Source organism: Lichtheimia ornata, assembly GCF_029851405.1.
Source record: "Lichtheimia ornata isolate CBS 291.66 chromosome Unknown scaffold00004, whole genome shotgun sequence".
NCBI lineage: Eukaryota > Fungi > Mucoromycota > Mucoromycetes > Mucorales > Lichtheimiaceae > Lichtheimia > Lichtheimia ornata.
In genome coordinates this window covers 146,726-170,744 of record NW_026695324.1, presented here as the reverse complement: position 1 = coordinate 170,744, position 24,019 = coordinate 146,726, and the positions used below count along the sequence as shown (strand labels likewise).

Sequence of the window (24,019 nt, the reverse complement as noted above, 5' to 3'; positions counted from 1 at the left end):
CTCCTTGGTGGTGCAAATGACGACAATGACACAGCACTAATATACCTGCTGCAAGCTCATTGTCATCCAAAGTCCTCTCTACTAGGTGGAAAATCAAATTTGTAGGTTTTACGCACGTTGTTGCTATTCGACATCTTGAAAAAAGATGGGTCATTGCCTTGGAGACGCTTCAAAATGCTGGTGAAGCTGATGAAATTGGTAACTGCTGCTCACTCTTGGGCTGTGAATACATTACTTACCGTTGCCAAGGATACGGTGTAAGGAGCGTAAGTATAAAAGCATCCTTGACCATGATTCTCCAACATGAGCAATAGATTCATGGTTCATCCATGGCAACTTCGGGGAGCTTATACACAAAAGCATTCGGATCAGTAATATTGTTGCCATAGTCTTTTGAGTCAAGCAAGCACACAAGGGATGACATTACTGTTGACGAACATTGAGCGTGGATCTTTCCATCATTTATTGCATGAAAGGCTGATGAACAATGAACTATGGCTATGATCTCTACAAAGACTACCTTGGGCACTATAGACATATGGATTTGAAAAGTAAATAGAGCTAGGGTGGTACCAGCAAATATACCAACTATACGGAATTCAAGCTTGTGTTCCCTACGTTGATGAGACCATAATAAAAGATCGCCATTGTTGGATGAAAGAACGCTAAAGAAACCACGACCAGCATCATCGACAGCATAATATGGATGATTTTGAATGAAGACATGGGGACCATTTATATGACAATAGAAGATACAACCATCACTTAGTGTGGGGGCTGGTGAAACAGGTTGCACCGAGTCATCCATCTTTCATGTGATTACCAATTTAATGCGAGGCAAAAACGTGGGGAATTTATTATATCCGCTGCTTGTTCTCTCACTAATGACATCCAACAACGACGACGAAGTTGACCTACGAGCACTCAATTACACCGAGACTATCAACGCCAATCTCATTTGCTGCATTTGTCAAGCACCCTTCATCGACCCTGTTGTGCTAGTATGCGGGTAAGTAAAAGAGAGTGAGCTCGCTATACAACTCCCCATGAGTCACTTACAATGGGTGTCCCACTCTTTTGTTCAGGCATACATTCTGCTCAACATGTATCTACCAAGCGTGTGATGCGTCACCAGTGTGTCCGATAGATCGGTCTCCAGTATCGACAGACGACATTCAGCCTGCAGTCAAGATTATCAGCAATATGGTGAATGAGCTTCTGGTGGAATGCCCACGATCGGAGGAAGGCTGTACGCACGTTGGTCAACGACAATACATTGAGAGCCACGTCAAGAGCGACTGTCAGTATACGTTTACATCATGCGATCTGGAAGAGTGTAAAGCATTGGTACTCAAGAAGGATCTTACGATGCACGTATCCACATGTAAATATCGACCAGCCGAATGCAAGATGTGTAAACGCAAAATGAGAGCGATTGAGTTAGAGGTATGGATATGGATATGGCTATAGCTGCATGTTCATCATCACTCATTCATTCATTCATTCATTCAACTTGTTAGGATCATCATCGATTATGCCCTGCTGAGATTATCCAATGCCCACACTGTGACACATCTCGACCTCGATCCGAGCATCCATCCCATTTGTTGACTTGTCCACGCCATCCTGTTACTTGTACGCATGCTGATTTCGGTTGTCCATGGCAAGGGGATCGAGAAGCGCTGGAGACCAAACATGTCAATGAATGTGCCTATGAAGGGATCAAGGATTATTTGCATCAACAGCAACAAAGCGAGCAGCAATTACGTGATCAAATCAAGGCGATGTCCAAAGAGAATGAAATGCTCAAACGACAACATGACGACCTATACCAACAATTCCACTCTCTTTCTGATCAACTTGCACTCATGTTTCCATCGCATTTCGTACCTGAGGGTGGTCCAACGGGTGGTGAGAGCGGCTCTCCTCCTCCCTTGACTGAAACACAACGTCTCAAGAATGAAATTGAAACCATATCCACCAATCTTCAGAATCTCGAGCTCAAACAAAACATGACACTCATGACTGAAACGTTCCGATTGCAAGAAGAAATGCAAAGCTTGAGAACCATTTGTCACGGCATGCGGATGCAAATGCACTATTTAATGATGGATCGAAGAGGTGCTGCTGCAACTGCAACTTCTGCTGCTGGTGCCCATCATCATGAACCAAGAGCGTCATCAAGCAATGCGGCTGCTGGAAGTGATAATAATGCAACGGCTGGATCCGTACCTGTATTGAACAAGATGCGATCGTGGCTAGGTAAGAAAGTAAAGATAATGAAATGAGCTCTTTTTTTCATACTAACATGCATTGCATCATCATCTACTTAGATGCACCCAATATGAGACAGGACACGAAATTGTAATTGTTGTTGTTATCTTGCTCCCCTTTTTGTAATTACCCAACCTCATCTATTTCATCGCACGTCTATATATACGCCTTGTCTCCTCCTCCTTTCCTCAATGCACGATTCCTTTCCCTATTTACTCTATTCCCGCTAATGGATCTATATGCCATCATTTATATCAATGTATAAAGAAACCTCCCTCTTTTCGATACTTTTATTGTTGTTGTTGTTGTCTTGGCAACGGATCTTTCACTCTTCTTTGAAGGTGGGTGGATATTATAGAAAGGTGCTTAAAGTGTTGGACATTTCCAGTGAGATTGAATAAACAAGAAGGATTGTATGGTGGTGCTTTGCTACGCGTTGCTTGTGTTTTTACAGCGTGAACTTTGGAACAAGCTAGATCTGCATGATATTAGTGTAACCATGAATGCACTAAACAATATAGGTTACTACCAAGACGAAGCTGTTTGAGCCGCTGAAGACGTTGTTTGATAGGGTTTGCCACCCGATTCCCCTCACGGCAACCAAGATTGTTATTACTACAAGAATGCACAGGGAAGAATGAGAGAGGTAGAAAAAAAGGAGGAGGCGGTATGAAAGGGAGTAGTGACCCTCACACACGCAGCTTGTTTAACCTACCGTTGTCCTCCAGTCCAATTCATAAGCTTTGATGGCAAAAAAGTGAAAAAGAAGTAACAAACAATGGGCGCGGTTACGAAAATGGGCGGGTTAACAAGCTTCTCTCCCGACCCTTCTTCCGCTCATCGATGGTACAACAGGATCGACATTATCATGTGCGACGTGTCAAACGACGAAGATCGAGAAAAAGTAAAGAGGAGTTTCAAGTTGTATCTTCTTGTCAAGAAGCAATGCCCATGTTCGTGTATCTACATACTGTTTATATAGAATAATGCACGATCAATATTATAATAATTGATGAATGACCAAAAGTGGCAAACGAATTTCAATGTACTGGGGCCTTATGAAGGTTGACAATATCCCCTGTGGTATCACAATGAGATTCTCTCTCTATTATTTGTGTGCCATGTGGTGGTGTATCGTTGTTGTTGTTATGGTGACATTGGGTGTAGCGCATAAACGGTTACTCCCAAACGTTAAAAGACCGGGTCACTCTTCCGGAGGGCGGCACAGGGCATCTAGACAAGTCCATGGCAATTGTTGATGATCTTTGTTATGCATCGGGTGCGTGTTGATGATTGTTAGTGATGTGCTGTTTTCCTTTGCGGCGACCCCTTTAACCCCTTCTTCCTTGTACACACATTTGGGGGACAAAGATACAAGATGGGCAGATGATGCTTTTAATAGAGCTGGCTATCTATATGTGTGTATTGCTGCTGCTGTGCTATGTGAAAAGGCACATCATCAAATGGCTTTGTGTGTAGTCTAGGATACACTTTTTATGTGCGGCCCATCAAATCTCTTGAGAGCTCCTTCTTTATGGTTACCGTTTTCGTCGTGCAACAACGTGTCATCCTAATGCTCAACGTATTACTGCTCACTTTGCACACCCACTGCCCTGCGTCCAGAACTTTTTTTGGCATTCGTTGCTTGTTATCTTTTACCCCACCTTTATAATATTATTACTCTCTTTCTTTTTCTTTTCCTTTTCTCTCTCTCTTTCTCTTTCTCCATATATACACACACACACACACACACACACAGACAACTCTCACATAGGCAACCCTCTCTTTTCTTACTCTAGCCTTTCCTTCCCTTTCCTTTAATGTACCTTGCATAAATGCATTCTGCTACCTCCATCTCCATTTCACCCAATGCTACCCACAGCAACAAGAATGACGCCGTCCACCACCCTCGTGCAACCAGTGAAAAGCTTCCAACTGTGACACTCACACCCTCTGCCACTATTCGCAATCGCTATTATCAGAAATGCCGCGAAGAACAATCCAAAGAAGAAGACGAGCACAACGATGATAAAGAAGAAGACGAGCAACAACAGGACACCGTTTTGAATGAGGAACAAGTGGGATGGGCTATGCACTCTTATTATGCACCATTGAAATCGCCTGTGGAATCACCAAAAAGTATCCGCAGCTTTATGAGTAGCGACGCTGGATCCATCATGTCACTTCGCACCGAGATATTGGGAACCGATGATACTGTGTCCTTGTCAAGTTTACGTACCACCGACAGTGCCTTTTACAAAGCAGCAGCAGCAGCAGCAGCAGCAGCAGCAAATGGCAAACCATCCCGATCCAACACTCTCTTCAGATCTAAAACGGGTGCTGAGCCAAAAATAGTACTCGATGGCAGCACCGAGCAGCTGAAGCGTAGCAAAAGCAGAGGTGCTGCAAGTCTTTTATCGCGTCTCTCAAAAACAACTGCACCTATGCGTGCCAAATTATCAGCCATGTCGCGTAGCGGAAGCAGTAAGTGATCATGATCCACGCGTGTGTGTTTATGCAATATTGACATGCTTCTTGTTTTAGGTTTCAATCTACGATCACATGAATACACACCAACACCTCTTCGACGATCAGCAGAAAGCATGCTCAATATGCCCATCACGCCAAGGAAGACGTTATTACGATCCAAGGGCGAGAGATCTCAATCTTTTTCACACACTGAACAGCCCGACGAGAAGAGTGCTGGTGGTAGTACTGCCGACCAACAAAAAGTGCTACGTCCCCACGAGTCATTTTCTCGAGGCAGATATCCAGCTCTATTATCCAACACGGGTCAAATGCTTCAAGAACGTGTCACCCTTAGTACCAAGATCAAAGATAGCATTGAATACAAGGATGCATTTGATGGAAAACAGGCTGTGGTAAGTTGAGAAACGGGCTATGTGTAACCAAGGTTCCACATTGACGTTCAAGGGGTAGGACAAACTTTGCCATTACATTGGTACAAAGGATCGTAACCTTGCATTGTTATTGGGTCGTGCCTTGGATGCCCAAAAGCTTTTCCATGACGTCAACTATGAACATCGACTACGTGATTCAGTCAACGAGCTATATCAATTCAAGCAGCATATCAACATGGGACAAAAACGATTCACTGGTGGCAGTGGTGCTGATCAAGAGGATGAAGATGAAGAGGATGAAAAGTCTGAATTCAACTTTATGGACAACATGACAACGGCTGAAAAGGCAAATGATGCTTCGGATCGGCTACCCAATGGTGTCTTTACATTATTGACGGATTGTTATTCGCCTACTTGTTCACGTGACAATCTTTGCTACAGCTTATTCTGCCCTCGGCGCATTGAACAGGTGAGGGACAAGATGGATCATGGGGATTTACAGGATCCTAATTGAGGAAATATGATACAGCAGGCAAAGCAAAAGACGTTACATCGAACAAGTAGCAAGTCTTCGCTCATGGAAAAGGTACTACAATGTGATCATCCTCAATTATCAGGCTTGGGATATTCATTTTATTGTTAGGATGATGATCGTTTATGGGCAAGCACTGTACCCAAGCAGATTTTGAGCAAGTTGTCGAGTGCTGAAAAGAAGCGGCAGGAAAACATATTCGAGTTGATATATACGGAGCGTGATTTTGTGAATGATCTTGCCTACGTTATCAAGGTATGATGGAGCTTTACCAATCCATTGAACAACATGGGCACTTATTATAACACATACATAGTACTGGATTGAACCGTTGCTTGAAAGCCAAGTGATTCCTGAAGAGAACCGAGAGCAGTTTATCCAAGATCTATTCTGGAATATGCGAGAAGTACATGATGTGAATGCGGAGCTTGCCAAGGCTCTTGAATCCCGACAAAAGGCATCGTCTCCTATTGTTGATCAGATTGGCGACATTATGCTGCAGCATGTTGCCTCATTTGGCCCCTTTGTACAATACGGTGCGCATCAAATGGTGAGCCGCTATGTTTTGGAGACCGAGAAATCAACCAATCCAGCCTTTATGGAATTTGTCGAGGTACTTTTTTCATTTCATGCATGGCACACAACTACAACAAGAAGAAATTCATGCAGCATTTTAGACTACAGAAAGATTACCACAATCACGCAAGCTGGAATTGAATGCTTACTTGACAAAGCCAACCACGCGTTTGGGCCGATACAATTTGCTACTTCGAGAGATCCTCAAGCATACCCCTGCCGACCATCCAGATCAGGAGTTGATTCCCAAAGCCATGAATGTCATTTCCGAGTTTCTAAGCGATGTCAATCATGAGACGGGCAAAATGGAAAGCAAATTCTCCTTGCAACTCCTAGCAGAAAAACTCTCCTACAAAGCACCCATCATGGTGGATGAGCGATTCATGGTATGTGTGTGTGTGTATGTGCGACATGGGGGAGGGATGAAAAGAAGAAATGGAGATCTTGTATTCTGATCAACAAGGGGCGATGGGCTAGAACTTGGGCCTGGATGTTGAGACACGCAAGGTGATCATGAAAGGGCCACTGAAACGGAAAGGGTCTGGACCTACTGAATCAGCTGATGTGCAAGTGTATCTGCTTGACCACTGCCTGTTGTTTGTCAAACCCAAATGCGTCAACAATCTCGAGAGGTACAAGATTTACAAAAAGGTAAAAACGTCAATTCAATATTGTAGTAGTAGATCATCTCATTCATATTTTCGCACACATTAGCCCATTCCACTTGCTCTATTATCCATCACATTACCAGATCAATCACGACGTGGAAGCACCATTTTACCTTATGGACGCCCCAGCCTTTCCAACAACTCCATTTCTTCTCTCAACAACATTGATGCCATTACGGCTGCAGCTGCTGCTTCATCCACCAATCTCGGCAATGCTAGCAGCAAAGGATACCCCATTACATTCAACTATCTTGGTCGCAGTGGTGCCAATCCAATCACCTTGTATGCTCCTACGCTTTTGGGTCGAAGGCAATGGGTCGACAAGATTCAAGGACAACGACAAGCCCTTATGGAAAAGCAAAAGGTGTTTGACATTCGTACGATTGACGCGCGTTTCTTTAATGCATTCAATCGTGTTACGTGTGCTGCATCGTATGGTGATACAGTGGTGCTTGGCAGTGATCAGGGCGTGTATATTAAGGAGCCAACCCCTGTTGCATCGAGTGCGGCAACCATTGCTGCTGGTGGTAGCTATAGCAACACCAATGAAAATCTCCGTCGGTTGCTACCCATGGATAAGGTGTCGCAAATTGATGTGCTTGAGCCATCAGGCTTGATCCTTGTGCTAGCTGAAAAGGTGCTCTACACATACTCTCTCGAAAGTTTGCTTGCTGAAGACTCTGCCAAACGTGGCCGCAAGTTGAGTAGCCATGTGTCCTTTTTCAAGGTGGGCACCATTTTCCAAGATACCCCTTCTGAAAAGACATTGGTGTGCTATGTGCGCCACAATACCATCCAATCCACCATCCGTGCCCTTGAACCACACATGAGCACCGACAAGAAAAAGTCCCGTAGCAAATTGGGTCGTCTCATGCGTGGCGCTAATGGTGCGGGTACCAGCGAAGGTCTCAAGATTTACAAGGATTTATACCTACCTGGAGAAGCATCATCGATTCAATACTTTAAAAACATCATCTGTGTCGGCAGCCCCAAAGGATTCCAAATGGTCGATTTGTCATCAGCTGAAGTACAGAGTAAGTATCCTATTGTTTGTTCATTGTTGAAGACATCTCACCATTATTGTTGGTGATGATTAGGTGTATTGGATCCTGGAGATGAAAGCCATCATGCCATGCTACACAAGGAAAATCTCAAACCGATTTCCATGTTTCGACATCAAAATAGCTCCATCCTTCTTTGTTATAATGGTATGTGTGTGCATGTTTCATTGTTGCTGTGGATAGTGAGGTTAACATTTGATTGTAGAAATGGCATTCTACATTGACAAGAAAGGACGAAGGATGCGACCCGATTGGATGATTCGATGGGAGGGTCAACCAACTGCATTTGCAGTGAGCTTCCCATACATTGTTGCCTTTGACCCCACGTTCATCGAAGTGCGACATATGGACTCGGGCGACCTTGTCCAAGTGATTCCCGGCAAGAACGTACGGTGTCTGAAACCAGATGCTATGGATACCATTTATTGTGCCATGGACGATCCTGTACTTGGATCTGAATTGGTGTTTGAGTTGTCACGGTTGTAAAGACGTGTTGTTTATGTAACACTTTTTTTTCATGCACATCACATTCCCCCCCCTCCATCACCATTTTCATTGTAATATCTTTTCTTTATTCTCCAAAGCCATTATTATTATAAAAAAAGAACACCCTCCACTCACTCTCATACACATCACCATCTCATATAAAGAGAGAGACTACTAGTTTTCAAGATGAGTTTGCTATGCAAGCCAAAAGTTGCGTTGTATATTTATAATGGAATGTGAGCGATATTAAAAAGGGTAGAAGGATTAAATGGGGGAATGCTTGTATACATGCAAGTGATGTGATTAGAGTATAGGTTGAAATGTGGCGGCAAGTTGAAAGACGTATTGATAACCAGGTTTGAAAGGATGCCCCATGCAGCCATGAATGACGGGTGCCAGCATTCCAGATTGGGTAGTGAATTGAAGGCAGCGCATATGTTCACCAGCAAGGATCTGTATTAATTGGCCCTGCAAATGCATGTTAATAAAAGGAGTGTGTAAATAGTACCCTGCTGCTTGCTAATACTTACAGTTTCAGCATGTCGCACTTCAATAAACCTTGGATCAAAAGCAACAACGTATGGGTAGCAAAAGGCAATGGATTGAGGATTGCCCTCCCACTCGATCCACGAGTTCTTGACCAGCCCACCATGATTGTCGACAAGAAAAGCGAACGTATCGTAACATAACAGATAGCGTCCATTGCATCGGAACATACCAAGTGGGCGAATATTGTCGTCGTTGCCCGCATTACTTTTAAAGATTGATGCAAAATCAGGATGCGTCATGTCTGGTAGGTTGCGGTTCATATTCAAGTGTTCAGGATCAATGATTTCAAAACCACGTGAGCACACCACCACCACACGCGCCTTTAGCAAATGGACATCTCTCGAATCAGCGCCAATATAGAATTCCTAGTTTGTAAAAAAAAGAGAGAGAGTAAATAAGCATGCTCAAGTAGTATATGTAACCTTTCTATTTACCTTGTAGATATGGAACCATGGTGGTGGTTGTTTGGAACCAAAGAGACCGGACTTTACAGTGAGGTATTTCAGGTTTTGCGGGCCGCGTAAATCACCACACACAGGCTCATAAGCTCGAAAATGACTATCCATTCCACGTTTCTTCATGGCCACCACAAGGGTACGATTGTTGCAAACACCAGCATGGAAATAGGAAATGTGTTGAGCAATTTTCTGACTTGGGCGCTGATTATTGTTGTTGGATTGATTGGGCGGAGTAGCATTAGGATCCAGTCCTTGCAATGCATATGCATAGAGTGTTTTATCTAATGACACAATGATAAGCACCAAGACCATGATCCCGTGACATGCGAACATACCTGCCAAGATGACCAAAATATGCTCGTGTTCCAGCACAGCCATTTGAGTGATATCCGATAGTGACAAAACATGACGCATACTTGTTGTATCTCCTTCCATTCCCATCCACACACCCAAGTTGGTACCAATTGCAATCATGCGAATACCATTGGCGCCCTCTACAACATACAACAACATTAGCGATTACACGTACTTGATATGAACATGTAACAATAAGAACCTACCAAAGGGAATGGAACAAGTGACCTTGCCGTGATTGAACGCTTGATTATGTGCACCAGATCCCGCAAATGTAGTATCACTCAGAGTCCGAATTTCAAATACTTGATTGTCAGGATATGCTTGCTCCAATGCAGCTTTGGCTTCGACCATTTTCTCTCTCCATGTCATTCGCACCTCTGAGCTTTCAGCAAACAAAAGATAATCACCACCATGTCTACCGAGATGATGGATGAGCATTGGACTGCTGCTGTTGTTGCTGCTAGTGCTGACAAGTCCTCCTGTTGGTGAAGTGAGCCCTGTGGTAGTGGTAGTCGAATGTTGCAATGTTGATGTTCCAGTTGATGAAAGTGTACTTGACATGGATCGTAAACCAATAGCAAAACCTTCTGTTGCTTCATGCACTTGCAAGAGTGGTAATGGAATAGGCTTTTTGGACATGTGATATTCAACCTCTCCAGTGCTGCTGTTCTTTTTTGGCTTTGTCATGAGGAGCAAGTGATCGAATAAAAAGACATGCAAATCAATGGTTTCCACACCCATGTGTGAACGACGCGTGAGAGGACCTTCATGCAAGAGTCGTCTTGCAGGATTCAATAATTGCAATTGTTGATACAAGGGCTCCTCGCCTGGTTTGTATCGGATGGCATCATTGATTTGATGTAATCGAAGCACCTTTTTAGTCTCCTCAGTCTTTTGATCCATGCAACTCGCCACCTCTCGTAACATGTCGCAACATGATGTGAGGAACGCCTTGTCCGGATGATCATCAGGTGTCTTTTTCAGAATGGCACCCATCAACAAAGGGTATCGTTGTAATCGTGTTACTGGCAGAATCAGAAAATGGCGGAATGGCAACTTGCGGCATTCGGCTTGCTTTTCAGTGTCGTGAACAAAGTTGGCAAACAGCATGTTTTGTTGTGCTTCCTTTTTGACAGCGTATTCAGCGAGCACCACATGAGGGCCATATTGTTCATAGGCAGCCATAAATCGAGGGAGATACATTTGGAAAATGTCGCCCACTTGATCAACAAAACCACCCATCGATCCAGCAATACAAGCATTCTGTCGGTCCCGTAGATCGCGGCATAAATCTCGATGGATATCAAGGATCTCCTTGTAATTGTTGAATACATGCTCACAAAATTCATCTCGTCGCTCTGGTTCCAAGCATTGTGCTGTTAACAATGGTGTTGCAAAAAGCTATCGATCATACCTCGTTTTAGCACAACCTTCTCTCCCTTATCTCGTCATCATCATCCATGCTTACCTCTTCAAGCAGATTCAAATCGCGTACATAATCCTCTTCGGTGTAAATGATTTCATGAATAGCTTCTTGGCGCTTGATCTCTGGCTCGGGTGTGTTTTGCAATATATCTCGAGGCATATTGGCTGACCATGCTCGTGAAAAACTCTACACGTTCATGTTTAATTCCATGTTGCCTATCTCCAGTTTTGATCAACTTACCGTATCATGCGAAGAAGTCACCGATTTGAGTGATGTTTGTCGTCCAAGCTTGGCTCTTCGTTCACCCTATAATATAGCCCAAATGAGTATTGGCGTTCACAATCATTCCCCCGCCAACATTTTACCTGTGCATTCTCATCATCCTCATCATCTTCTTCTAGTCGATTGGGACAACATGGTGCATAACAACCACCTTGACCTGGTAAACAAAACTGGGTATAGCAGCTGGTCAACGGCGTAAGCACGCTCTGGGGTAGGGTTCTGGTATCGATCGTGTCATCAATAAGTGTATAAATCTCGTTGGCTGATTCATAGAGCGTATTGCGTTTGAGTGACTTTTCTGAATAGGAGATAGGACCCACCAAAGGTGGAGATGTACGCATAAACGCTCGAGCCACTTGTAATGCTGTTCCTGTTGGTACACCCGCTGGAAGAATCGATTCAATGATTTGCTATAGAGTCATGTGAGGTGAGTCTTTTGTCTCCTAAATAGATGCGTATACATACCACAGCCTCTTCACCAGTAAAGCTCAATGGATATTCGGCTGTACAAAACATGCGACGATGCTCATTCAATTGTCGTATTTCAATGATGAATTTTTCACCAAGCTCGGAAAGACGATAATGTTCAGGAAATGATAATGAAGGGATGACAGCATTGGTAGCGATGGAAGTAGAAGACAAAGGTGGTTGAGTAAAAGTGGCAGATGTAGCTGAGGATGGGACTGCAGCACCGGTGGGAGATGTCGGTAAAGAACGTTGTTGCTGTTGCTGTTGTTGTTGTTGATGGGTTAATGAACTTGTACGAGGCATAAGAAATGGAGCGGTAGGTGAATCCAATCCTTTTGATTGAGATACAGCAGCTCCAGCTGCAGCAGATGCTGATGGTGATGATGATGATGGCGCGGGTGAAATGCCGAGAAGAGAAGGAGATACGGGTGGTGATAAGAGGCTGTCTTTCTTTGCTGTTGTTGGCATCAATTGTGATAAAGGTTTTTCATCTTCGTCATCGCTACTACTGCTGCTATCAGTTGCTTGTTCTTGATGATGATCCTTTGATTGTTGCTCCTCCTCTTGTTCGGATGATGGTGGTACTGGTGGTGGTGTTGATGATGTTGGAGCTGGCTCTTTGTCCCTGAATTGGCTAAACGGCCGCTTGTAATTTTCAAGTAGAGGCGAATACCCCGAATAAGATGAATCTTCATCCGGGCATAACGAGTCCCGGCTGTCGTTTATACTGCTAGTGAGTGTTGAGACTTGTTGCTAAATAAAAACACGCGTATTGTACAAGGTTAGATATGCATCTACCTTTAAGCACAAGTATCATTGTTTACCCGTTGCAGTTGCTGTCCTCGGGTCGCGAAATGGCGCGCTTGAATAGCTGACATGGCTTCATCTCCTCCAAGCTCGTTAATGAAAGCGTCCAAGTCATTGTAAAGGGCCTCGAGGGCAGGGGGTTGGTTGAGAGAATCGCTATTACTGGAATCTGATGACTGATGCTGCGCCATGACGAGAGTGGTTCATTTGACGGGAAAAGAAAAAGAGAAAACGAGCGTAGTGGAAACAAGGAGGAAGAGGAGGTGAAAAGAGAGAGGATAATGTAAAGTGAATGTGTCTCTTACCTACAAGCATTTGTGTAACTGACCTTTTTTTGGGCATCATGATTGTGCCACACACATCACACACAACCACATAACACACACGCTTGGCAACCAATTACTGTCAAAACGTGCTGAGATGACACTCTTTGATGCCCTTCTTTGTTCGAAATAGGAGCTATTGGATATTCGATATGCTGTCATTTCAAAATTAAACTCCTCACAACTCCTGAAATTGCAATACATCTTGACAACCTTCCAATGGCTGCTGCTGTTGAATGTTGCACAATGCCCATTTCTTCTCATAACGATAACGCAAAAGATAATGACGATCCAAAGGACTACTTTGCTGTGTAACACCCCATAGATAAATGTTTCCTATGCTTCTCAGAAATCTCCAAGGATCAAAATTGATCAAAGTAGTATGGGTTTACGGCACAAAGTGGTGTAGTGTTAAGATGTGGTTCAAATTGGAAGCACAAGATGATTCCAATCATACGCCAAGTAATTTATTCAATCCGTATCGTTCATTTAAAAGGAATGACATTCTGATCCCAAGTCCTTGTTCACTTGTAATCCAAGACCAGTCGACCTCGTCACCTCGCAACTCCAATGAGATCCACTCATCATCTCAATAATGATATCGCCTTGCGTATTATCATCCATCCATCGTAATACAAGTGAGCCGTTTCTTGTAAACTTGACATGAGACCCTCCAAGAAGTGGATAAAAAGGGAGTTGATCTCGCATCGCATATGCTCAGTCAAAGCATTACCTTCTAAACTTCCTAGCATATAGCGATTCCTTCGCGAAAGAGCCGAACGTACTTGATCCTCATTTTATCACCTTCATAAATCTCCAAACCCAAATCATTGATTACCCTAGACGAAGGATAGTTAATAATGTCTGCTGCGCGGGCATTACTTTGATGAGCAAGTACACTATACGAGTAGTACCTTCCTTTGGTGACTCCATTGGCCCGTTGAAACCACGCTTGTCGATCATTTTTGCTGTATTGGCCAATTCTATGTGATGTTTTTCTCCACCACACTATCGAGTGAATGAACCATCAAAGCAAGGGCCGAATACATGTGCTTGACGACGATGATATGGTTGTCAATGGCTTTTGTGTTTCCACATCTCGAAGGATCATTGGTGGGTTGAAGAGTGTGTATTGAATCTCAAAGAATAGGGCACGGTAGTGTGAATGTTTATCAAGTATTCACAAATCGAATCAGGTACGAGTGAATCACTTATAGAGTCAACGTGTGTCATTGTGTCATTGTATTGTTGATTGTTGCTCTCATAAACGCCCCCATCCATGATTGCAAAATAGTTGCTACATGCATTGACTCAAGTATAACGATATCATCCATGGCTGTAAACCATCTTCGCCCCATCCATCATCATCCTCAGCCATATTCACGTGGCATGATCCCAAGATCAAGCATCACTACGCATGATAGCATCCATCCATTGCAAGCCCAATAAGAAAGACCCCCTTTCATCGCTGCTGATATGCTTCCTTTTCCATCCCTCTGTTCAACAATCACTGGCTTGGTCATTTTCTACAGCAGCTTTACAAGGCCATGAATGCATCTAATGTTTGATAGCTGATATTGCACCATCGAAACCAAGTGAACCAAGACCCCCAACTCGGTTAATATACCCAATTCCACCCATCCCATATACCCAAAGCAATATCCATATCCATATCCATACCCATAAGAAGACATTTGTATTGTAAGCAACTTGCTATCCGAAAATAAAGCTGCTTCTATACAATGGCTATCTGCTGTTCACGTGTGCAAGACAAGTTGCTGCAGGTAACTCGAGACAATGGAGTAAAGACCTTGCTGATAGCAAAAGATTCAACTCGTGTACGGTTACCACCCAATGGCAGGCCCTCGTTGGTCTTCAAAAGTCGAATAACGCCTTTGTCTTGATACCAATACTTGAGGATACGGCGTCGATTTGGTGTCGTCGAGGCTGGACCAGCGCGGCCACCACACATAGGTGTTTGAGATTATGCTGGTGATCCTTGTTGTCTCAAAGCAGCTGCTTCCACTAGCTGACATCAGGCGTCGTTGCGTGCTTCTCGTAGCAGATTTCGCAATGGTGTTCCTTCTTCTCGATCATGCAATAGCTGCAATACTTGTTGGCAGAACACTTTGGATCCAATAGGGTGTTGAGGTATCTCCTGGAGGACTTGCAGCAACAATCAGCGAGGAGTATGGTACGCACCCGTCATAGGTACATCAAGCACAAAGGATCCATCAGGGAATAGTGTCAAATATCACAAAGACTACCATTGATGCTTGCCAAAAGACATGGACAGATTATTGATATACAATGGAAGAACGAAACAAAAGTCTTGCTTTCATGCGCATGAGTGCCGCTGTAATGAACGCTGTTACGATGGGTCGTGGTAGAGCAACATGCAAGACAATGTGTGGTGTCAAGAGACGCGGGGAGTGTTGTAGTGGTGTGTACACGCCATGGACTTGCCATTCAGTCAAAGACAATCGGATCGAGGCAAGCGTGGGATTGACAAGATGGGTTGAAGCAGGACAATCGTTCGCAGGCGGTAGTTGTACTTGAATGGACCAACAGTTGGCAATGGGAGGAAGAGGGAAGATGCTGGGAGTGGAACAAGTGGAAATTAAATGCAAGTAGAATTGACATTTCTTTGTTTGAGCGTTGTTCAATCAAATCCTCTCGGATCAAGAAAGTTGAAGGATGGGAATGATGGGCTGGAACAGGACAATCGGTCACATGCATTGTTTAGGGCAACAAAGGTGAATGGGAGGAAGGGGTGCTAGCTGGCAGTTTACAAATTAGTTTGCAAATTGATCTTTCTGAAATTGGATGATGTTTCATTGTTTGAGCGTCGTTCAGTCAAATATTCTCGGATCAAGAAAGTTGAAGGATGGAGATGATGAGCTGAAGCAGTGGAATCGGTCACATGCATTGGGTTGGTCGATAAAAGTGAATGGGAGGAAGGGGCGATTAGCTGGTAGTTTACAAATTAGTTTGCAAATTGATCTTTCTGAAATTGGATGATGTTTCATTGTTTGAGAGTATCTCAGGCAAATCCTCTCGGATCAAGAAAGTTGAAGGATGGAAATGAAGGACCACTTCTTTGTGTAACTGAGCTAAAAAGTCCGGACCTCAGGAACAATGCATGACAGGTACGCAAACCTCATACATTGGCAGCTAATAGCCACTTTTATCCAATCAGCATTGTTGCGAATCCACGTGATGGGAATGATGCTCGTGCTCCAGCCGAGAATTTCCATGATTCAAGTAGCTTGATCCGAGCTGATTTGGTTGAGTTACGGTCGAACAAGGATTAACAGCTGAGACATTCGAATGTATGCTGATGTATGGGTTGAGTAATCTCTCTTTGACCGTAGCTCAGCCAAATCAGTTCGAATCAAGATAATTGAATCAAGGAAATGAATGTCTGGAGGAGGAGCATAGTTCCATTATGATGGAGTAGACAAAAGTTGGTATTGGGTGGAAGTAGCTGTTAGCTCGCAATGTATGGGCTATTGTCAATAGTATACAGTATCATCCTTCCATCCTTGCAGTCATGCAAAGTAGCTGAGTTACCCAAAGAGATCCTCCTGCATCTTTGGCTCTGCCAGGGTCCACCTACTTGACAATGAACAAAGACCACTTCTCATATAGCCTCACGCTTACAAACATAAAGACGCCTGTATCTCCAAACTTTACAATTAAACGTGGGGTTTTTATTAGAGCAATGTACTCGGCTTGACCAACAGCACCTTGTGTGAAAGTTTCGCGTTCAATGTCGCAAACAGCCCAAAAAATATTTTTTCGTCGTCGTCGTCGAAGAGTTCGACCCCCAGATCCAGTTTGGCTGGTGGCGACATTGCGAAATCTGGGATCGGCAAGCTTGATCATGAAACTTTCACACAAGGTGCTGTTGGCCAAGCCGAGCCCATTGCTCTATTCAAAACCCCACGTTTCATTGTAAAGTTTGGAGATACAGGCACCTTTATGTTTGTAAGCGTGATGCTATATGAAGAGTGGTCTTTGTTTAATGTAAAGTATATGACTATAGTAGAGCAAAAGATGCAGAGGGCGTGTTTGAGTAACTCGAGTCGTTCAGCACAGGCGATGCATGATTCTTGTACACTATTTAGGAATAGTTCAAAATGCCACCTAATAACCTTAGTCCTCCCATTCTCTATTGTTGTCCAATCCAATGCATACGAACGATTGTCCTGCTCCAGCCTAGCATGCCCATCATTCAACTTTCTTGATCCGATGACATTTGACTGAAAAACGCTCAAACACAGAAACATCATCCAATATCAGAAGAATCAAATTGGTAAGTTATTTGTAAACCTGCCGGCTAATAGCCCATTCCTCCCATTCACCTTTGTTGCCCAATCCAATGCATACGAACGATTGCCCTGCTCCAGCCCATCATTCCCATCATTTAACTTTCTTGATTCGAGGTAACCTGGTAGTAAAGGCAATGGCTGTTGTTGGATCATCATTATCATGTAAAGTGTAAAATGGCACTCACCCTTTTGCTATACGTGAGGATCATTTCTTTTATTTGCGTGTACCTATTGCCTATCGTGAGGGTGATGATGATGATGGGTGGATGGTGTGTATTGGGGAAAGGGTAAGGGGGTAAGGCTGAGGGTAAAGTAAGGTAAGGTAAGGTGGGGTAAGGTAGGGTAAGGTTAAACTTGGGGGACAGCAGCTCCACGACTTGGAGACAACGCTTCTCTTCTCTTTCTCCCTCCTCTGCTTTTATCCCCATTCAGGACATCTCGATCAAGGTATTGTACCATAAAAGAGTGCGGCATTAACATAGTTCTGGACATGCATTGTCAGGGAGTGAGTGTGTCCAAGTGCTAAATAGGAATGAGTGTGGTAGCCATGGCGATATCGTTGCTTCCTCTTGTTCGTTGCTATTCCCGCCTTACGCTTGGTGTCAACAGGTACATTCAGAGTCCAATGTTGCAGCTGAACTTGTTCCATTGACGTGTTAGCTTATATAGGGGGCAAGTTTGGTTTCAAGACGTTGGCTGGTTTGGCGCTTTGTTTCGGCTCAACAACACTACACCATGGTTTTCGGTTTCTAACATCCAGCAGCAAAGGAACTTTATGTCTATGGAAAAGGCAAGTGCAATGAAGCAAACAATGAAAAGGGTGTTTATTGTGTGTGTGTGCTAATAATGAATCGAATAGGTTTCTTTGGTCAGGCAATGCAACTTGGGGCATCATCATCATCTCTTTGGGTTCAAGTCCCAGCCTGTATCAAGTGGCCGCTGCGTCGCTCTGCACTAGCCAAGTGTGCTGGAAAAGCTTCTTGGAACGCGTCCAGGGCTCTATAGGCCTGCGTTGAGTTGAGGATGGGTCGATGACGATGGGTTTTTGGAAGAGCATGGTCACCGTGTTGAGGTAAAAGGGGATTTACAACAGCTTGTGAATGTGTTTAACCAACACGCTCTTCTCGTGATAGACTCGTTCTTTCCCTTGAGGATTTCTTTTCATGAGATGGGAAATGATTGGAAGGATTGGGGATCATTCTTTCTTTGGAGAGGATGAATGAGGACAACTATGAGCCTGGACTCTACGTAAGTGATGTCCTTCCTTGCCATGGATCGAACTGGCCTTGCGTGATTCGTGCAGTGCTTTCTCAAGAACAAGGGATCGCCCGACGTTGCTCGTATGGTGGTGGTTTGGTTTGTGAATTCCTTCTGATTTGCTTTCTTCCTTGGAGAGGATCGCCTAACGGTATACCAAATCGTCATCATTCCCGGTATCAGATGGTCTAACTTGGCTGCTTTCTACTTATAGAGACGACCAATACGATGATTACCACATTCACAATAATGAAGATTATGATGATCACCTCATTCACAACAACGACGATGATAACGACAGCGAGATTAAGGAAGCCTGCAAGATCTCATTCACTTCAACTTGTGTGTCTTTGATATTTGCGACGAGGAGATTGACGCCTGCTGACGAGTACGAGTACGAGTACGAATGATGACGGACGACGACTACGAGGGTGGTGGTGGCAATGTAGCAAGATAGCTAGGTGAAATAAAGCATTGTTTATTTATTACACGCTTGGACTTTGCTAGCTTGTGGATTACATACTATTGCTTCGAAGGTGGAATAATAAAGGTGGTTCGATTATGGGTCATGCAAGAAGTATATGGCTTTTACGATACAATAAGGAGGAGTGGAATGACCTTAAGAGAAAAAGTGAAGTGATCCCTCCACTGAGTTGATTACTGGTGAGTTTACATGTACAAATTGGTTTATGCAGCTCGACCTTCTCCTACATCCAAGTGTGATATGGTATCATCATAGTCACGACACACCTTCATTATTGATGCTGTTTACTTGCGTACCTTCACAAAAGGCAATCATCGTCATCATCCATTTGTGCAGCAACCTGTCAAGGATGTGTCTGTGTAACCACGTGCCATTTCGCTCAGCTCATCTTTCCGTTCATGCAGTCGACACCATCCAGTAGGAAAAAGCAACTCCATCACGCTGACGGCATAAGTAAAACATAAATGAGCCTGTATCTCTAAACTCTAAAATCAAGCGTGGGGTCTTTATGTTGCAAGCAGCGTGATGCTATATGAAGGGTAGTCTTTGTTCATTGTCAAGTGGCCCGCTACATCCTTGAGAGCCGAAGATGCAGAGGCGTGTTTGTATAGCACATCTGACTGGGTTGAGCTGCAAGGGTCAATGCTATTGGCGGCGTGATGGATGATGGATCCTTCCCGTACGAGCCTATGGTAAGGTCCGCTTGTAATAGCCCGTGTGGAATGGTTCGTTCTTTTATAAGGCCACCTAAGTTAGCGTTAACACTGACTAGGCAGCCTCCATCAACATGTGAGCTAGGAATCTTTAGTGAATGTAGTAATGTTGTGGTAACAGAACAAAACCACCTAGGTACGACGATATAAATGATCCAGTCGTCTTGCTTTCCGACCTTCAACTTCTATTTCCCCTTTCAATCCAGAAATCAGGCAAGTGATCAACGCCATGCACATATGAGTTGATAGCACGATACTCTAAAGATTATGTTTAATCCAAATCGTTTTTATGGTGGAACTTGAAGTTACAAGATGATCCCTTTATTACGTTTTGTGAATTTATTCAACCTGGTGTATGTGATGGATTAAATAAGCAAAGGCATGCAAGTATCTAATACTATTTAGGGCGACTGAACTTGATAATCCTGTATTCAATGCCTGCATTGCTTTCTCTCAATCTTGTTTGCTTCCTTATCACCGTGACACCTTGACGAATAGCTGCTATATTCAAACGTAGTATCTCACTAGCGTTCTTGGTGTTCCCGAGAGTGTGGATCAAATCCAGCCAGAAATCCGCAAAAGAATGAGATCGATGATGCATGACAATATACTGCTCAAAAGGTTTGGTATCGGGCAAAGGTGTTCGTAGCGTATAGCTACAAGAATGATTATTAATCAAGGGCAATTTTCAAGGCGATGAACATCTACACTTACATCTTGTAAGGGTTCAGCGTTGTCACCTCTCCTCCCTGTTCAGGATAATCATTGAGAAGCCATTGCTGCAAAAGGTACACTGCATCTTGAGGATTGCATGGCAAGGTAAATTTGGAGGGGTTGTCGCCACACATCAAAGCTGATCTTCCTTGAGGTTGTTGTACAATCATTGGTTGTATTGGTGCTGTATTTTCAATGCGTGCTCGTTCACTTCTCCAAAGACGATCCAAGTCAACAGCATATCGGTGAAGACCAAAACCTGCTTGCTGGCGTATCAAAGCTGGTGCCTCGAACCTGGAGAATCCTTGTCTTGTAATGAAATCACCGCTCATGCCATCTGATCCAAAGTCCTTGTTCACTTGTAATCCAAGACCAGTCGACAAGAAACGAAGCGTAAACATCTCCTCTTCACCTCGCAATTCCAAAGGGATCCACTCAAAGCAACGCATCTCGATAACGATTTCACGTGCCTCCTCGCCTTGCATACTATCATCCATCCATCGTAACACCAGTGAGCCATTTCTTGTAATCTTGACTTGAGACCCTTCAAGAAGTGGATGAAAAGGGAGTCGATCTCGCATCCAACGTGATTCAGATAATTGCCGCATACGATCGATCAAAGCATTGCCTTCCAAACCACCCAGCATATAACGACCACGTCGTGAGAGAGCTTCACGCACTTGATCCTCGTCTTCCATCCAATCGTCATCTTCACATCCTTCGGGCCCAAAGTTTTTGATAAGCTTCTTAAGTGGATGGTCATCACCAGTAGCCGCGCCAATGTGACTCTTGCAGGCCAATGCACTCAGCGAATAAAAGCGGTCTTGAGGGACACCATTTGCCCATTTGAACCAAGCATCACGATCACTTGATGGGATATGCACAAATAAATCGGGATATTGCTTCTTCCATAAAAGTGCCACCTGATGTTGCCGTTCCTTGCTCCTAGGGCGACCCACAGCTCTACCAATGGCTTCCATGCGTTGAGTAGCACCAAGTGATCTTGCTTCTGATCCTGCCAAAGTCAATGCTGTTGCAACATGTGGATCCATGGGTTCATTCTGTACCTTGAGACGTCGTCGAGTCCAATGAGATGATAATTCCTTCTTGGCATGCTCCAACTCGTGATAAAGCTCTCGAGCTTCTTCTGGTAGGTTGGGTGCATCATAAGCACAATGCTGGTATAACAACTCGCAGAGACTATCGTGATCCAATTCAGATCCCAATTCCAATACCAGTCTTTGAGCCGTATGCATCCAAAAGAACGTGATTGCCCAAGTGTAGTAAAATACGGTATAAAGTGAACGAGGGCGACGGTCAAATCTTTCAACGTCAGGATGCAGATGAGGAATGATGATAGTCTTGTATCCCTTTGGAGGATGGATAGATGCTGGATCATTGAAATACATCTCGCCGGCATAATGCTGTAAGGTGGCAACGCCCACGTGATCCAGGTAGTGTTGTCTTGGCAACCCGTATCGATGGCAAAAGTTGGATCGTGCACAAGAAGAAGATTGTGAAGACATAGTAATGCAAATAAGCGGTCGTGTGATATGGAGGTATTCAATCAATTGCCCGAGATTTTGATCGAAAGAACCAACATCAACTCCAAATGGCATCAGGTTCACCAACGGCAAAAAGTATTCGGATCGTAACACGGTTGGATTACTACGAGGACATTCTTCGACATCAATCAAGCTGTTGAGAATCATTCGAGTTGCCATGGACGGTCGTGTCTTGCTTTGGAAGAATGGCTGAAGATTTGATAATGCTACCTTGTGTAAACCACTTCCAATGATGACTGCAATGGTTGAGTCGCCAAATGTTTCATGCCTTGCTTGTTGAACAAGCATGTTCATAACGTCGTCGGTCGCGCCTGGGAAATGTCGTAAGCATGCGAGCCATTTGTTGATATCGCATTCAGGGAACCTTGCCAATGTTGCCATGGATTGGTAGAAGCAAGTCTTTACGGTCTCAAATACTTGGCGTTGATGGTCGTTGGGTCGCCAATAAAAGTGGTTGTAGCCAGCCGTTTGTGCATTGAGCAAGAGTCGAATGTCGAATGCAGCAATGAGTTGCTTCTCCACTTGATCGCCTTGTCTCTTTGTCGATCCTAATGGTAAGCGTGCTCCAGCAAATTCGTACAGCTTGATTCGGTCATGTAGCTCATCAGCGGAAAAGCGCGTTTCAAGGAAGTGGACAAACCAGGAGACAGGTCGCGAAGGAACCTCGCCAAAGATGTTTTTGAATCGCCGCTCAGGAGTGTTGCATGAAAGACGGCATTGACCAATGTATCGCACGTGACAATTCGCACCATCAACCGCTTGAAGAGCAAACATGGTTTCCCAATCTTCAAATACTGCTTCCGAATCACCATTTTTGTCATTTGCGAGTATGACTTGAAGCAAGAAATCTTGGACTATATTGACAGGCACCGTGACACTGACCAAGTAGAATGCAAATTCTGTTGATGATGGTGGTACTCCCGAATCAATGTCGTACGGCTCAAGGTCGAATATTACTTGTAGCTGATCATCATTAATGGCAGTATGGTTCCTGAAAACCTGAAGAGCAAGTTCCAATTCTTCATCAGACAACGAAGGTCGTAGCAGACTATAGTTGATCCAATCTCCCAGTTCTTCTTGTGAAGGTGTCGCCGCTTCATAAGATGCCAACCGCTTGAGAATATCCGCACTAGCCATACGGACCATTGCACTTTTATTAGATACCATTGCTGAAAGGGAATCAGTTGTAAGCTTTGTGCTATCATCAATCATGTAGCGGCAAACCTTTTATTGCTTGCAAGCTTGAACAAAGCAGCGATTGGCGAAGGTGATGTAATGATTGAAAGAGAAGCAAGTAAATATGATTCCAACATTTGATAGCGTTAATGACTACTACACGGACAATGATGCACCCCCTTTATGATGCTGCAAAAGAATAAAGCTGTTGATTTTCTACAATCGCCATGTTCCTTTGAATTAAACAATGCCATCATCATCACCAAGTATCCATTGCTGATTCCAGGAATAACAATCTCCCAAATTGGTGTAGGTCTTTGCCTCTTTTTTTATGGACTCATTGTGTTGAATGGCTTTGCTAATCAATACCCCTATATTTCCAACCAGCTAAAAGACACATGTTCTAGAGTTTTGTTTGATTCATGTCTCGAGCATATGCAAGTGTGATTCAAGTCCCCGGAGACCTTTGTTCATTGAATACCACAAGACAGCAGCCGGCGCTGGATGCCAATTTCACCCCACCCAACGCTCTTTCTCTCACTTTTCACACAACTCGAATAAGCGATGCCTTGACCCAACTCCTTCACCTAGATTACCGAAAGCAATCCAGCTCATTCTGAAAAGCAACGATTACCCATCGGAGACCCT

At 43.9% G+C, this 24,019-nt stretch overlaps 5 protein-coding genes across 5 annotated transcripts; 2 read left to right on the top strand and 3 right to left on the bottom strand.

Moving 5' to 3' along the window:
* Positions 1 to 884: 884 nt before the first annotated feature.
* Positions 885 to 2,368, top strand: O0I10_001476 (uncharacterized protein; the record flags this gene model as incomplete). Its single annotated transcript, XM_058481571.1, has 4 exons — positions 885 to 1,009; positions 1,086 to 1,446; positions 1,521 to 2,262; positions 2,334 to 2,368. 4 exons carry the CDS (start codon positions 885 to 887, stop codon positions 2,366 to 2,368), a joined length of 1,263 nt encoding a protein of 420 aa, XP_058347428.1.
* Positions 2,369 to 4,109: 1,741 nt separating this feature from the next.
* O0I10_001475 (uncharacterized protein) lies at positions 4,110 to 8,458 on the top strand (the record flags this gene model as incomplete). The annotated part of the gene is made up of 11 exons (XM_058481570.1): positions 4,110 to 4,758; positions 4,819 to 5,156; positions 5,215 to 5,604; positions 5,668 to 5,721; positions 5,779 to 5,922; positions 5,984 to 6,280; positions 6,345 to 6,629; positions 6,721 to 6,894; positions 6,958 to 7,945; positions 8,009 to 8,119; positions 8,178 to 8,458. The coding sequence occupies 11 exons, from the start codon at positions 4,110 to 4,112 to the stop codon at positions 8,456 to 8,458; spliced, it is 3,711 nt and encodes a 1,236-aa protein (XP_058347427.1).
* Positions 8,459 to 8,761: 303 nt separating this feature from the next.
* On the bottom strand, positions 8,762 to 12,996 carry O0I10_001474 (uncharacterized protein; the record flags this gene model as incomplete). Its single annotated transcript, XM_058481569.1, has 10 exons — positions 8,762 to 8,926; positions 8,989 to 9,372; positions 9,442 to 9,746; positions 9,801 to 9,959; positions 10,026 to 11,223; positions 11,291 to 11,434; positions 11,489 to 11,554; positions 11,614 to 11,940; positions 11,996 to 12,751; positions 12,823 to 12,996. The coding sequence occupies 10 exons, from the start codon at positions 12,994 to 12,996 to the stop codon at positions 8,762 to 8,764; spliced, it is 3,678 nt and encodes a 1,225-aa protein (XP_058347426.1).
* A 1,867-nt stretch (positions 12,997 to 14,863) lies between these two features.
* Positions 14,864 to 15,100, bottom strand: O0I10_001473 (uncharacterized protein; the record flags this gene model as incomplete). Its single annotated transcript, XM_058481568.1, has 1 exon — positions 14,864 to 15,100. The coding sequence occupies one exon, from the start codon at positions 15,098 to 15,100 to the stop codon at positions 14,864 to 14,866; it is 237 nt and encodes a 78-aa protein (XP_058347425.1).
* A 5,213-nt stretch (positions 15,101 to 20,313) lies between these two features.
* Positions 20,314 to 23,362, bottom strand: O0I10_001472 (uncharacterized protein; the record flags this gene model as incomplete). The annotated part of the gene is made up of 2 exons (XM_058481567.1): positions 20,314 to 20,572; positions 20,631 to 23,362. The coding sequence occupies 2 exons, from the start codon at positions 23,360 to 23,362 to the stop codon at positions 20,314 to 20,316; spliced, it is 2,991 nt and encodes a 996-aa protein (XP_058347424.1).
* Between the last annotated feature and the right edge of the window lie 657 nt (positions 23,363 to 24,019).